The 15,798-nt window shown below is 31.5% G+C and overlaps 1 protein-coding gene across 1 annotated transcript in view; it reads right to left on the reverse strand.

Annotated features, from left to right (window-relative positions):
- Nucleotides 1-15,798, reverse strand: part of LOC107452062 (nose resistant to fluoxetine protein 6) — a 57,997-nt gene that overhangs the window by 20,565 nt on the left and 21,634 nt on the right. Inside the window, exons 2-5 of the mRNA XM_016068353.4 lie at nucleotides 11,678-11,904; nucleotides 8,987-9,104; nucleotides 8,824-8,911; nucleotides 2,345-2,430 (exon numbers count right to left, since the gene is read on the reverse strand). Coding sequence (XP_015923839.3) covers nucleotides 2,345-2,430; nucleotides 8,824-8,911; nucleotides 8,987-9,104; nucleotides 11,678-11,904 — 519 coding nt within the window. The remainder of the gene's footprint in view (nucleotides 1-2,344; nucleotides 2,431-8,823; nucleotides 8,912-8,986; nucleotides 9,105-11,677; nucleotides 11,905-15,798) is intronic.

Genomic DNA, 15,798 nt, shown 5'->3' on the forward strand with positions numbered 1-15,798 from the left:
TTCAAAATCGCGTGAATATGAATCACGATATTGAATTTTAAAATCACGTGAATAAGAATAGCGCTGTTGGATTTTAAAAACGCGAAAATACAAATAGCGATATTGAATTTTTAAATTGCGCAAATAAGAATCAAGATGAATAATTTTTAGATCACGTGAATACGAATCGTAATGAGTAATTTTTAAATAGCGTACAAATACGAAAAACGAGATCTGATATTACAACTGCGTGATAACGAATCGCAATATTGGATTTAAAAATGCGTGAATACGAATCGCGACGTTGGATTTTAAACTCGCGGGAATACAGATCGCGATATTGAATTTTTAAATTGAGTGAATAGGAATTGCTAGTACGATTTTTAAACAGCGTAAAAAAAGTCGCAACACATAAGTTTTAAATAAGTTAAATACGAAAATCGATGATTGATATTAAAATCGTCTGATTAAAAATCGCGATTTTAGCATATTCCAGCGCAATTCCTAATATTTAAAATTCCGAAAATCAGCCAAACGAAAAAAAAAAATCATATATCGGTGGTCGAAACGAAACACTTAGACTCCTTTCCACTCTATAGCGGAAGTCGCGGGAATCCGACTATCGTTCCGGCGGCTTGGGTTTCTCTAATTGGACTCCCTAAAAATTTTAGTTTTTGGAACATGGTCGAAAATTTTAAAAATTGGGAGAAAAAAGCGGATTTCCGCTTTTTCGTGGAAGTCTTTCATCCCTTGGAGAGGTGAACGGCAAAATGATCTCCAATGACTCACGGCAATGCGGATTAATATTTGAAACTGAATTCAGGTTTGCCAAATTTTGGACGTTTTGTCTCAGAATGGCGCAGCTTTGGCAGAAACTGAGCTGAATGTCGCAAAATGGCGCAGTTATGTCGTTTTGTCTCAGTTTGTCGCAAATGGCGCAGGCGTAGCATTCCTGGAATTGAAAAAAATGTGGACTATTTTGAGCAGTTCTGAAGTGAGTGAGTTTTATTCCTCAAGGGGAATAAGGTGGAAATTCATCGTTGAAAGAGCACCCTGGTGGGGTGGATTCTACGAGCGAATGGTTCGTTCAATGAAAATCATTCTTCGAAAATTACTGAGGAAAACATCTTTGACTAGTGAAGAACTCGAAACAGTTCTATGTGAAATAGAAGCTGTGATTAACTCGAGGCCTATTACTTACGTGACTACAGACTCTCCAGATACTTTTCCTCTAACGCTATCCCACATGCTACTTGGAAGACGATTAATAAGTTTACCGTCAGTCAAGTTATCCGGTATTGACTGCATGATTGACAAAAAAAATGATAAGAAAAGAAATATTATTAACACAGATTTATTATTTTTTCAGAATATTCTTCAATTCCAGTAATTTCATTTTCTATTTCCTCACTTTCAATTAGTGGTTCAATTCGATTATTTATTGCTTTTAAACTTTTATTTTTATCAATTAACTGTTCCTTATAATCTATTAATTCTTCGATCTTTTCTTTAGTTTCAACATTATCATCATTCATCAAATTTTCAATCTTTGTTATTAATCGAGTTGTTAAAGAGCGAATTGTTTTTATTTTATTTTTCAAATCATCGTATGAATCCATTATTTAAATCAAGTGCACTCACCTTTAATCAAATTCTTAGCTCCAGGTTGGTGCGCCAATATTAAATGCGGATCAGATCTCGGGGTTTCAATCATAACAAACGCCTTTTAACATAATATATATTTAATAACAAAAAGGATGATGATAATGGTACAGTGTCGTGGAGGAAACTGATTAGAAACTAATGATTTTACATTACTGCGCAGAGCGCCATCTATTGAGCTTTGGAAATTATAATTAATAAGGAGAAATATTATTAACACGTGGCATGTGGTTTAATTAGTCTATCTGGTTGTTTTACCTATCGTAATAGATGGGAAATACTAGGCTTTTTTCCGTAAAGTAACTTTACGTTGCTGCCATCTGTTCATGAATGAGAGCATCATACTCTGATAGTCCAGAGTCACAATTTGGGGAGTGACACACTGGAAACTTTTCATGTGCTGAAAGGAAAGGAGGAAATATTATGGTGTCAAGCTGGGACTCGAAATCCCGCTTTGTCTGTCTTGAGATTGCGAGATTAACCTCCTCAGCTAGAATATGTACCCATCTGAAAGGAACTTACAGGATACATTAGGTGAGCCTAGTTGGTGCGATAAAATTCTGCTTGTATCACCGTACTAGGAAAAAGCAGTTAATAAATTAAATCTTAAGTTATTAGTGATGTTCCGCACCTTTTTCCGATTTTTCATGCTGTAATCTTTCTCTAAATGTTTTAAGGAAAGGGGTTTGTTGAAAATACTTACTGCTATTTTTTATATCATTCCTTGCTAAAACCCACTCACAAGCTGTTGCTGAAAGAACTAACAAACCCATGTAACATAGGAGAACTCTAAAAATAAAATATAAACATATCAATAAGTATATAGGACCCTATTCTTAATGAATATAAGTGAATAAAAATGAATGAATGAATATATCTATATCTTGTTTTATATCTATATCTGAATATCTATATCTGAATATCTTATCTATATCTGAATATATATATATGCATTCTTGTTTTTTCCTCTCATACATATTAATTGCGACCCATAAAGTGTACTCAAATTCTACTTGCTTTTCAATAAGATTCAAAAATTACATATAAAGGGTGGTGGTTAAGAAAATCTTAGAGGTGTTGTAATCCCATTTCATTTGTTCATGTGTCAAGTAGCTCGTTTGGGGGGGAGGAAGTAAGAGTTTGATTATATTAATTATTTATTTACAAAAATATTTACAGATATCATAATTGCACAGGCTCATTTGCGCGCACCTCTACGCTCTCTTACATTTGCAAAAACAAAACAGACACAACAGTTGCGACGCTGCGCCACCTGCCGGACGTTAAGGGGAAGATTATAATATTCGGGCATCCTGATGATACAATTGCCCTCAATTGACACTTACTTAACAAAAGATACATACATCGATTATTACATAATAGATTTAAACAATTAACATTTTTTTTTTCATAATTAATACACATTTATTTTTTTTTGAAATATGAATGAATAAAAATTTTAAAGTTCTATTACAGTTCTTTTTTGACTTGCTTAATAGTTCTGTTTTTTTTTTGTTTTCAATTGTTCCAAAATGAAAAGTTTCAAATGTTCAATACTAAAGTTATTTCTTTTCTTAGAAGTAAAAAAAAAGTTCATATTACCTGTTTCCAATTTATATGTTACCTGAGACCTCATCATCATCATCGTGTAACGGTGGTCTCCATGCCTTAAGTTGACTCACGTGGGACGTTGTTGCATAGTACCTATTTCCCACTTTTTCTTCCAATTGGGTCACTCTGTACGTATCGTTGGGGAGGACTTCAGTCACAAGTAGAGGACCTCTGTACTTTGGCTGAGTCTTTGTTGGTTCTCCCGTTGCTTTTGCTGGACGTCGGACAACCACTATTTCTCCCGGTTCAAAAATCATGGTTCGACACTTTTTCTTATCGTAGTAGTCCTTCATTTTACGTTGTTTCTTTTCAATCACACTGGTTGCTTCTTCTTGAAGTTCCTTGGGATCAGTCCATTTGTCTGCACTCTCGTCGGCAAGTTTTCGAAGGATACCATCAGTGAATCTTGGAGAATATCCATGCAAGATTTCAAAAGGTGTTTTGTCAGTAGTTTTATTGACGGTGTTGTTTAAATTTCTTTCAGTTTCTTTGATTCGTAAATCCCAATCTTTATGACGTGGATCACTCATCGATGTTGTTATTGTGGATAGAATTGTTCTATTAGCCCGTTCTACCATTCCATTACCCTTGGGATGTTGGGTAGAATTCAATGTGTGATTTATTCCATTGTCGAGACAGTATTGTTCAAACTGATGTGACGTATAGCATGAACCTCTGTCACTAATAATCCGATCAGGCAGTCCAAAATCCTGAACGAAATTCTCAAGAGCTTTTAAAACGTGTTGAGAAGATGTGTTTTTCACTGGAAAGAGTCTGGTAAATCTTGTAAAATTATCTATGATAACGAGCAAATCCTTATTTCCTCTAGAACTCTTCACAAATGGGCCTAAATGGTCCATGTGTATAATTGAAAATGGTCTTTTTCCTGGCTTAATTGGATGTAAATGTCCCTGTTGCTTTCCCCCGGGAATTTTATTCACTAGACATTCAAAACACATGGATATGTGTTTCCTTAAATAACGCTTCATGTAGGGAAACCAATAAAGTTCTTTGATTTTGTTGACAGTCCTGTCAAGAGAAAAATGTCCCATCAAATCATGAAATTTAACAGCGGTACTTTTTCTCATACTTTTTGGGATCACGTAGAGTAGTTTTTCCTTTCCTTTTTCCAGTATTCTTCGGTATAATCGATTTCTCTTGAAAACATAATTACTTATTTTCTGTCTTTCTTCTGCAGATCTTTCTCCTTCATCTTTCTTAAAAATGTCTATTAATGTCTTTAACTCCTTGTCAGTATGTTGGATAATTAAAATTTGCTCATCTTCGCTCAGTGTTAGACATACTTCAAATTTTTTCTCGATAAGGCTTGTCATGGTGTCTTCTGGGTCTGAGACAGGAGCTCTGCTCAAAGCATCTACGTGGGTCATTTTAATGCCTGGTTTGTGGCGAACTTCAAAATTGTACTCTTGTACTAGAATACTCCATCGTGCGATTTGGGGATTACTTGACTTTTTGGCATTCATGTAGACTAATGCTTGACAATCTGTCACAACTGTAAAATTGATACCTAATAAAAACTGTCTGAGTCTTTCTAGTGTCCAAACTATGGCCATCAACTCCAATTTACTTGAATGGTAATTCCTTTCAGGTTCAGTAGTCTTCTTGCTGACACAGTAAACTAGGTGCCACTTATCATCGCTTCCCAACTGAAGTAACATTCCTGCGATGCCGTCTGCACTTGCATCAGTATGAACTTCGGTTTTAGCTTCGGGATTGTAAAGTGCCAAAATTGGTTGTCGTGCCAGTTCATTTTTCAATATTTTGAAAGATTTCTTTTTAATTTCGTCCCACTTAAATTCTTCATTCTTTTTAGTTAATTCGGTTAAGGGTTTAGCTTTTATGGCGTAATTCTGAATAAACCTTCTAAAAAAGCTTGTTAAACCAAGAAAACGTCTAACCTCATGCACATTTTTAGGTTCGGGAAACTTGGAAATTACCTCAACCTTTCTGGAGCCCGGTTTTATCCCATCCTTATTGACAATAAATCCCAGAAATTCAACTTCATTTTTTGCGAACTCACACTTGGATAATTTTAAAGTCAAATTTGCTTCCCGTAATGCCTCAAATACCTTAATTAATTTATTTAGCATTTCTTCCCACGTTTTAGCATGAACAAGAATGTCGTCAAGATAACATAAAACATCCTTGTTACATAAACATCCTAACACGCGATACATTAAACGTTGGAATTCTGCTGGAGCATTGGTAAGACCAAATATCATTCTTTCAAATTGTCCGGTTTCATCTGGAGTGATAAACGCGGTTTTTAATTTCGCTTCTTCGGTTAATTGAAGCTGTAAATAACCGTGAGCCAAATCTAAAATTGAAAACAGACTACAATCGTGTAGTTGTTCCAATAAGTCATCGATTTTCGGAAGGGGAAATTTATCTTTTATCGTTTGATTATTTAATTTTCTGTAATCAATAACTAACCGATTTTCACCTGTCTTCTTACGCACTAAAAGTACAGGACTCGAATATGGTGAACGCGTTTCTGTTACAATACCATTTTCTTTCCATTCATTTACGATTTCTTTAATTGCTTTTCTTTCGATTGCATTCGTTTTATATGGTTTCATGCATACGGGTTTTGATCCCTCAATTTCCTTAATATCCATTTTTATTAAATTTGTACAACCTAACTCCGAAATGTTTAATGCGAAACAGTCTCTAAATTTATTCAAAAGCTTAACGATATCCTGTCGTTGCTGTTCCGTTAAGTTTTCATTAAATTTTATTTCATCTAAAGTTATGGGTTTTTGTTCTACATTTACTGGATTAACACTAAAATATTCTAATGATGAATTATCCTCAAGTGAATTAAAATTACTTACATTTAGCACCTCGTTCACTAAATCCGCCTTACCAATGTTTTGATTTTTCTTTAATGTTATTTCTTTATTTCCGATATTAATGATTGGTACAATCGTCTCACCCTCCTTTACTTCTAGTAAAGAATCAAAATTACTTTCATTTCCTTGAATCAAAATTAACCCATTATTTACTTGTTCAGTTTTTGCCATTACAAAATTCACGCTGTTGTTTATTATTTTCGTAGTTTCTTGCGTTTTCAACTTAACACAAGGCATTTCTTCGATACAATTTAATTTAATGAAAGGGTAATCTTTTTCATAACCGATATGCAAGGTATCGCCGACTCTAGCATACGCGATATATGGTAAATCTAGAAAAGTTCTCCCGATAATTAAGTCAACGTTTTGTGCTGCATCCGGGACGATCAAAACAGAAATATCTTTTCCCAATACATCCTCAATTTTAATATCTAATATCACTGCTCCCATACTCTGCGAAGCAGGGTTTGTTTTGTTTCCGAAACCATAAAGATCCTTTTTACACGGCGTTATTCGCTCCCACACTCCCACATGCTTAGCCGCAGATTCTTTCAATAAACAAGAAGAGGCGCCGGTGTCAAGAATACAGCTGACGATGTGTTTATTAATTGAAGCACTCCTCAAATATTTATCGGCGCAGGCGAAATATTCAGGGTCACTCGCACTTAAATTAACTTCCTTTTTATTCTTATTAAAACAGTTCTTTCTGCTATGCCCTTTTAATCCGCATAAATTACAGGGATACGGACAATCTTTTGAGATATGCCCAAAATTATTACAAGCAAAACACTTTGGTTCATTACGAATTTTAGAATTAAACGATTTATTACTATCATATTTAGACGAACTCTCCTTTTCAAAAGATTTATGGCTCATCGCATTTCTGTTTTCAAATTTATTATCGTATCTATTTGAGTTGGGGAAGTTTGATACTCGCGAATAATTTTTGTAATCATCGTATTGACCTACAGATTTAGTACTTTTTTCACTGTTTATTTTTAATCCGGAACGCACACTATCGTATTCGTCTAATTTATTGGCTAACTCGCTCGCGTTTACGTAATTAGGCCATGAATCAATAAAATGCTCTCGCATTAGACCTGGGACGCGTTTTTTCAATTGGTCCGTTATTATTAGTTCTTTTAACGAATCTAAATCATTTACTTTTAACCCTGACAACCATTCATTAAAAAAGTTACGTATTTCGAAAACATAATCTGACCATGTACTTTTTGAATCTTTAACGTGACTAACAAACTTTTGACGAAATTTTTCTGGACTTAACTTAAAACGTTTTAGCAATAATTTTTTAACGAATGCGTAATTACTAGCCTCTTCCTCAGATTCTCTCGCAATTAATTGAGTTATTTCGAGGGGTAACAATCCTAACAGGTGAAAAACATAATCACCTTCTTCTAGCCCTACACGTTTTGCCTGTCTCTCAAATAATATTAAAAATGACGAAATCTCGGATTCCTTTACATCGAATTTTTGCATTAGATTTCGAAAATCAATAGTCTTTATATTTGATTCTGGCACCGTAGTATTACTTTCATTTGACGTTTGGCATACAATTTTATTTTCGTTTTGCAATTGCAGTTTTTGCAACTCAAAATTTCTCTGTTTCTCACGGTCTTCGATTTCCTTAAGCTTAAGTCGTTCCTCTATCTCGCGTTGTTTTGCACGTTCTTGTACTTCCAATTCTCTAACTTTTTCTCGTTCTTGCAATTCTAAAAGTTTTAATTTTTCTTTACTTTCATTTTCTTCGCGTTGGATTCTTTCTTCAATTATCCGTTCTAAAATTTGTTTAACGAATGTTTCCTCATAATTTTCACTTTTTGTGATAATATTCTTAATTTCTATTACCACTGCATTAGGTGGTACAGTTTCACCTATTTCGTTAGCCAGTTCAATCAAATCATTTTTTCTGCCTTTTCCCAGAAAAGACATTTTGATACTCATAGAAATACGTTAAACTTTCTTAAAATACTTTTTACTTTCTTAAAATACGTTTTACTTCCATAAAATACTTTTTACTTTCTTAAAATACGTAATACGTTCTTCAATTCATAATACTCGACTCATGCATAATTTTAAAATCAAGAAAGACATACCTTGAGTTTACGTTAGGTTCTTTCACGGGGTTTACATCCCTCTTCTGAATTTGTTGTAATCCCATTTCATTTGTTCATGTGTCAAGTAGCTCGTTTGGGGGGGAGGAAGTAAGAGTTTGATTATATTAATTATTTATTTACAAAAATATTTACAGATATCATAATTGCACAGGCTCATTTGCGCGCACCTCTACGCTCTCTTACATTTGCAAAAACAAAACAGACACAACAGTTGCGACGCTGCGCCACCTGCCGGACGTTAAGGGGAAGATTATAATAGAGGTAAATATATTTCTATTTTTCACAAAAATTTCTTATTGCTTCCAGATTTTTTTTCCCACAGACAACTCACATTAAGAAGAAACTTGGTCGAATGAAAAAATTATTATACCACTTAAACAATCATATAAAGGTTAAGAATATTTAATTTTTTTCAAAAACGTCCTTAATAGTTTATTTTAAAAAATTTTTATATGTAATATTTTACAATTAGTCATAAAATTGTTTCACATTTTTTTAAAAATATTTATTTGAAGATAATTTTTATAAAAATTTTTATTTAAAGGAAACAGATCGTAACTTACATTCCTAATATTGTTCCTACTGAGTAATGAGGTTTTTGTTTAACTTCACAGGACTTGACTGATACCATTAAATTTACTTCTTTTGACGCTGAGGAGAAACTTCATATTATTAATAAATGAAATGAAAATAACAAATTATTAGATAATGTCAAAGGTTACTTACCTAGTTCAGCTATTTGACTAAGGTCATTTGTATTACAGCCAGACGGGACACAAAAGCCAAGCTCGTGGGGATAATTATATAAAAGTCCAGATTTTTTGACTAACAAATTCATGACTTCCTATGAAAATAATAATAATATGCTGATGATTCAAAGAGAATTTATGAATTACTCAAAATTAGAGAGTTAAGTAAATATGTTTTGTCTTTTATCTAAAATTATTTGAGAATGATTCTTTTTTAGCAAAATTGAATAACAAATGCAACTGAATATTCAAATAAATCATAAGGATAACAATATAAAACAATTTCCTAAGGTTATAAATATATATGTGCAGAATTTTTGAACTATAACATTCATTACTTTCCATCAAAGATTCAGCCGCCCAAAAATAGAATTTATGAATTATTCAAAATGAGTGTATTAAATGTCAGTTCGTCTTTTGTTTTGAAAGCTTTGAAAATTAATTGTTTTGGTTTATTAATTTATTAGTTTTAATTTATTTCTAAATGTTCTTATTTTTTGATTGAAGATTAATAATAGTAACAACTGAGTATTAAAAAAATCATAACGATAAAAAAACAAATCAATTTCATCAGGATATGAATGTAGGGTTAAGATTTGTTTATTAAATATATATTAATATCTTTAAAAAATGAAATTCTGCATTATATTACGAAATATTGCAGCAATATTTACAATCGGTGGAATGAATCATTTTATTTCAAGCAGTCCTTCACACAAAAGGAAAAATAAATATTCACCTAAACATTTTCTTATTTTCTTTTATTGTTTTATTTCATTTGAGAGTTCCCATCTTCTTTAGGAACTTAAAGAACTTTTTATGTAAGTTTTTTAAAAATTTGTTATAACTGTTTTATACTGTTTCTGTTAGCTCTTTTACTTGTCTTCGTATTTTTGAAATGGAAATATTTTGATTTATTGTTATTTGCATGCGCTTCTTCCTTCCCTTTTTTTTCCGAAATTTTGAATTTGGAACCTGAGAAATATGCACATTAAATATTCTAAGTTTAAGTTTAAGTTAAGTAGTTCAGTTTAAGTTTAACTTAAAGTTTCATATTACCTTGTATTTTTATGCAATTAAATGATAACACAAAAGAGTATTTTTATGCTTAAAGTTATTTTCTAATATTAGAATTTCTACTTTAAAGTAACTGTAGAGTTACTGGTAGATATTTAGCACATATACTGGTTTATATAAAGTACATTTGTTAAACAAAAGCAAATTTTTATAAAAATATCTTTTCAAAGTGTGTTCAATTGCATTAACAAATTTATATTTGACTTTAAATCCTAAACTAAGAAAAAAACATGGTCAAAACTATCAAAATATGGTTACTATGTTTCTGGCTCTATGGAAGCACCAAAAATCTCAGTACTTTTTACCGAAGTACTTTGGTAATGATTTTGGCAAAATTAACAATAAAATATCTTTTTATAATATCTGATAAAGTTTGGTAATTTTATCTTAGATACCTTAGAGCAGTGTTACCCAACTTTTTTATCACCGCGGACCTGTCAACGTTTGATAATTTTACTTCGGCCCGCTGGGGGAGGGATGCTGATTGTTTATATTTCAGACTATTTTGATTTATTAATTTTAATTTAATTGTATTTAAACATGCCTTCAAAATAAAATACAGTTGCACCAAAAAACAAATATAGAGTGATTTAACATTTTAACTTACTAGAACGTTAAATTTAAGAGAACCCTGAGCTTGGAGACGGTTCCATCTGGGGGTAATCGGAGACAATGATTCATTATAAACATTAAAAAATTTATGTCACTACCTTCGGGGGCTCCTTTTTTTAAATAAATAAAGTTTTAATGTAACACGGATATTTTTAATTTGCTGTATAAACCTAGGAATTTACATTTCGTTTCAATGAAATGAGCGGCCCAGTACCATTTGATCCACGGACCTGTACCGGTCCGCGTACCTGGGGTTGGGGAACACTGCCTTAGAGTATGACATAAAAACCATTTATTTGGTTAAATTAACTTCTCAGCTTTCTAATATTTAGTGGTAAGAAGAACTTAAAGGATATATAAAGAATATATAACTTATAAGAAGTTTGAACCAGAATTTCTGGTAAACCGTTACCATATGAATGGTTTAAATACCGTATATTTTGATTTTATTAGGTATTATTATGTTTTTTTTAAGAAGAAATGTCATTACTATACAGTACGGTTATTATATCAGAATTGTTTTTCCGTGAACCTACAATGTGTTTATCAGTATATAAATAATAATAATATTTATGCAAATATGAAATGTAGTTTCGTAAGTTTTGGACTCATGATTTTTGACACATAGATTTTGATTTTAATATTTTTTTTTTCAAAAGCTGAAACAAACAAAACCTTTCCCTTTACCAGAGAAAATGCAGGGTAAAGAGATTTAGCAATGCTACGTAAGCATCGTGCGCGTTTACATACGTATATATAAACTCTGTAGAGAACAGAAATTGCTCTGTACTAATTAAACTTCACAGATCATACTTGAATATACTGAAACCTAAGTAAAAATCCTAAATCACTGCATTAAATGTATCTTATAAAATTGTTTTTGGGTTTAAATCAGTTATACAGTACAGTATATATTTTTATAAAAATAAAAAAGATTACTTAGAAATAATTTTACTTTAGGATATTAAGAAATACATACAGATCCTGTAAAATTTTTTAACTCTTCGATAGGCTCATCATTTTTGTATCTTCGAGACTTGGGAGGCAACGGAGGAGAAATATTTACTTGGCAATACTGTCCATGAAACATGGGTTTTTCGGAATTTTTTGATGGGACTTTAATGTTTAGACATTCCTCATAAATTCCTGGGGAATTAATATTTCCTCTTAAAATTCCATCAACCATCTTGCTACTTGAATCGATAACTAAAAAAAGTATATAAATGGATTTTAAAGCTTTTGCAGGAATACTTATTAAAAATAAATCAATGGACAAATATAAATTTCGAATAGGGTAAACTAACCAGTGAAGGAACACTTAAGCTTCGCTTGCCTTTTAAAAAATCATATTAATTTCAAAATTCGTAATTTTAGTTAAATGACAGTGTCAACATATTTGTTACTAATTGCAAATTATGTAAAATAATTTTAGAGAACTTACATGATATTGCTTTAAAGTTTTAGAGGTTCAAATAAAAAGTAGTAAGAAGACCAAGTGAAGGAACAGCTCTTGCCAGTGAAGGAACACTTAATTTTGGTTATTTTTTAATGCTCTTTATGAATTTATTAGCCATACAAATATTTAAAAACAAGACTATTTATGAAATTATTACATACAAGTACTGAAAAATGCTAACTTTTTTCTGTAATAATGAACTGAAATTAAAGTGATGTTAAATACAAAATAAATAAAAAAAATCATTCTTTCTTATAATTTGACAGTCAAATCTAAATCATTGTGTCATCCGATGCTGTTTATTATCATTATTATTTTATCACCTTTCTGTTTACTCTTTTTCCTCTTATTTCTTGAAGCTTTTTTTCTTTTTTAAGTATTTTTTCTTTCTTTTTCTTCTCCATATTCTCTTGTTTTAACTTTTTTTTAGATCTTTCAGCTTCTTGAAATTTTTGCCATTTCTCTGAAGTTAGTGCAAAAGGTAATTTATTTGTTTTTCTTCTTATTTGACCTTTCTTTTTATCATCAATATTTGACCCATGTAAATGGTTCCTCCAAACTTCTGATTTTTCAGCAACATTTCTAGAATGCCTTTCTCGAAAATACACGGGGGAAAGGTGTCTTGAAGTTTGAGGAAAATCCATCTCTTGTTGACTTATATGTAGAGGATCTCAAGAAGTACTGATTTTACTTATAGAATCATTTCTTTTTTCAACTAAGAGAGGATCAGCATGAGGACTCATTTCAAATTCGATATCTAAGATGCATTCATTATCAATACTAGCTTCAGTTCCTAAGTTTGACTTAACCAAGTGGTCTTCTTTTAATACGTACTTCTTCCATTTTGAAAAATGTAGAGGCTCATGGACATTTTCGATATTAGACTCTTCAGTCAATGCTGCATTAAAAATTTGCAACATATCTTGAGGGATTTCCCTCTCAAACTTCTGAAGAAATTGAGTATCGTTTCTGTTTAACTCTGTTTTTTGTTGAGGAGCTTGCTTCTAAATTCTAACATAGTAAAGTAGCTTTTATAAATTATATAATCACGTTGCTATCCTATAATGATAACTTATTAGGAGTTCTTGGTGCAAAAGCCAGCGAAAAAATGTTCTATTCAAATTTTTATGATTATATTTAATTAGTTTTCGATTTGTAAACATAGTTTATTAAGTTGCCTAACATTTGATGTAACTACACACCCCATTAATAAATATAAATTATAATTTTTCATAAATTAAGCTATTAAATTAACATTTTGAATTGAAGTTATTTCAGGAATTATTCATACAATTTTTAACAAAATTTCGGTTGTCCTCTATATAGCAGAATTACTTACTCTAGAGTCATGTAAAATCATCTTTCACACATTACTGTTCATTCACTGGAAGTATTCCCAGTGAAGGAACATGCCTGTTTCTTCACTGGTTAGAAGTTGTTTTTTGTCTTTTAAACAGAATTTTGATGTATAATATGACTAAACGTACAAGAAAAGTAAAAAATTTCTTTTATTTTCATTAACTGGGAAAAAAACCAGTAAAGGAACACTTGTTCCTTGACTGGTTTTTCATCGTTTGGTGATCCAGTGAATAAACACCCCCTTATCTCAGTACTTGATTATGCTATGGTGCTTTAAAAAATATAACGTAACTTCAATAACTATATTTTGAATTCTCTTTTTCACAGTGAGAAAAATAAGACTATTACATGCAATTAATTCCACTTCAAACATGTAAATACAAACACTCACCTTATAATTTTTTCAACGAAACAAGATGTTGCAGAGATAATAACAAATTCAAAAATTTTTCCTGAGAAGTCTATTTGATCAGGTAATCCAAGACATTGCTAGATGACTTTCTATTGTTTGGCAGTAAGCCATTGTTACCAATCAATCTAAAGAAGAACTTTCAAATTCTTATTTTTAATCAATATATACGAAATGTTCCTTCACTGGGTAGTGTTCCTTCACTGATGGGTTTACCCTATAAGTAACTTAACCGTATTATTTGTATATTCAGTGTATAAAGAAGGTGTATGCGTGCAAATAACTAACTGAACAGAGAACTTAATTAAGTCATTCTCATCAAATGGAAACGTATTTTGTAACTTTATACTTTGATGTAATTTGATACTGTGATATGAGACATGAAAAACTAAATTCTGCTAGTTTCAAACCAAATACTACTAAGAGCATTATTCAAACCCTACATACATTTCAAAGATGGAATTAGCAACTGGGATTTGCTAATGCTTAGGAGATAATAAGTAAAGCATTCCTAGGCCTAAGGGGCCATGATGAGGGACAAGCCTTTATAATTTTGCTATCAACGGCATGATTGGGACAATGTAAACAGCATTGCGCTCATGCCACCTTTAGATCTCAAAGAAGCTGGTACCCATATATTTGAAGTTGGGTGAACTTCAAGCGGCCGCTGAGGATTGAACCTTAGTCTTTCACAAAATTATAGAGATCGCTTAAAGATGCATGAAAAAGTTTACGAACTACCTTAAAACATATTTGCATGTTGATAACATGCAATTATGTTTAACTAATTGACTCAGAATAATATATTCAGTGGACAGAAGTAGCGCACTACAAGCAGTGAAACTACAGTAGTCGCTTATTTTTTTCTTAGTTTATAGTGTAGTGTACTACTATTTAAAAAAAGTAGTTTGAGTTGCGTCATATAAAGAAACAGTAGCTTGTGGCGATTCCTGGCAACTTCTTTTAACGTTAGTTTAGAAAGGAAACACGGCACTAACGCAACTAATTTTTCGAATTTGATGTGTACAAATCTTTGCAGGCCCATCAATGGATGCAATGAAAATGAGCCTGAGGCTGCAGCTGAGCGTTAACAGTAATTACTTATTTAGAATCACGCATAACTAATAGTTAAACTAACCATTACGAAAAATAGATAATGAATTACTTGACCCACTTACACATGCAAATATACACTCGTGAAACATTAATATTATTACAAAGTGAGGGAAAGCCATTTTCGACATACTTAATTTCTTAGAGGAAATAAGAGATCATTAAGCAGTTAAAGAAATTCAAGTATATTATACGTTCGCATTTCTTGAATTAAATATTCGCTGCCGAGATAGCCATAAAAATTTGAAGGTTAAATGAATAAATTAGAAAAGAAATGTTTTCGGAATAAGCTCATGAAAACAAGAATAAATATTTCATAACTACTGCCTTACATTAAAGAGAAGTTTGTGGCCTAAAGGCAGAGAAGTAGTTACTAAATTTCAAAGTAGTTTGCAGTAACTATAACATTGAGAAAAAGTAGTTGTAGTAGTAGTAAATAACTAATAGTTGGTCTAAACTACAAGAATAATGTAGTTTTTCCGATTACCGAGAATACTTAAATATTAACATCAGAGAACTTATGGTTGCGTGTAAAAATACATGCTTTGATTTTTTTTGTATTAAAAAGTACAAAAAATATTATAACATGATGCGTTTGAAGTTTAAAGTTCTTAAAATTATTCATCACTGAATTTAGTGACAAAATTTGCTTCAAAAGAGATTTAAATTCTTTCGTAAGCATTTTTTTGTGAATTCCTTATACAGTGACCTGCGAATAAGTTCTTTGTTTATAGTTCTTTGTTTATCTTTAATATTTTTAATT

This window comes from Parasteatoda tepidariorum, chromosome 1 (assembly GCF_982258835.1).
Source record: "Parasteatoda tepidariorum strain Cologne lab strain chromosome 1, Ptep-v5.0, whole genome shotgun sequence".
In the NCBI taxonomy this organism is placed as follows: Eukaryota; Metazoa; Arthropoda; class Arachnida; order Araneae; family Theridiidae; genus Parasteatoda; species Parasteatoda tepidariorum.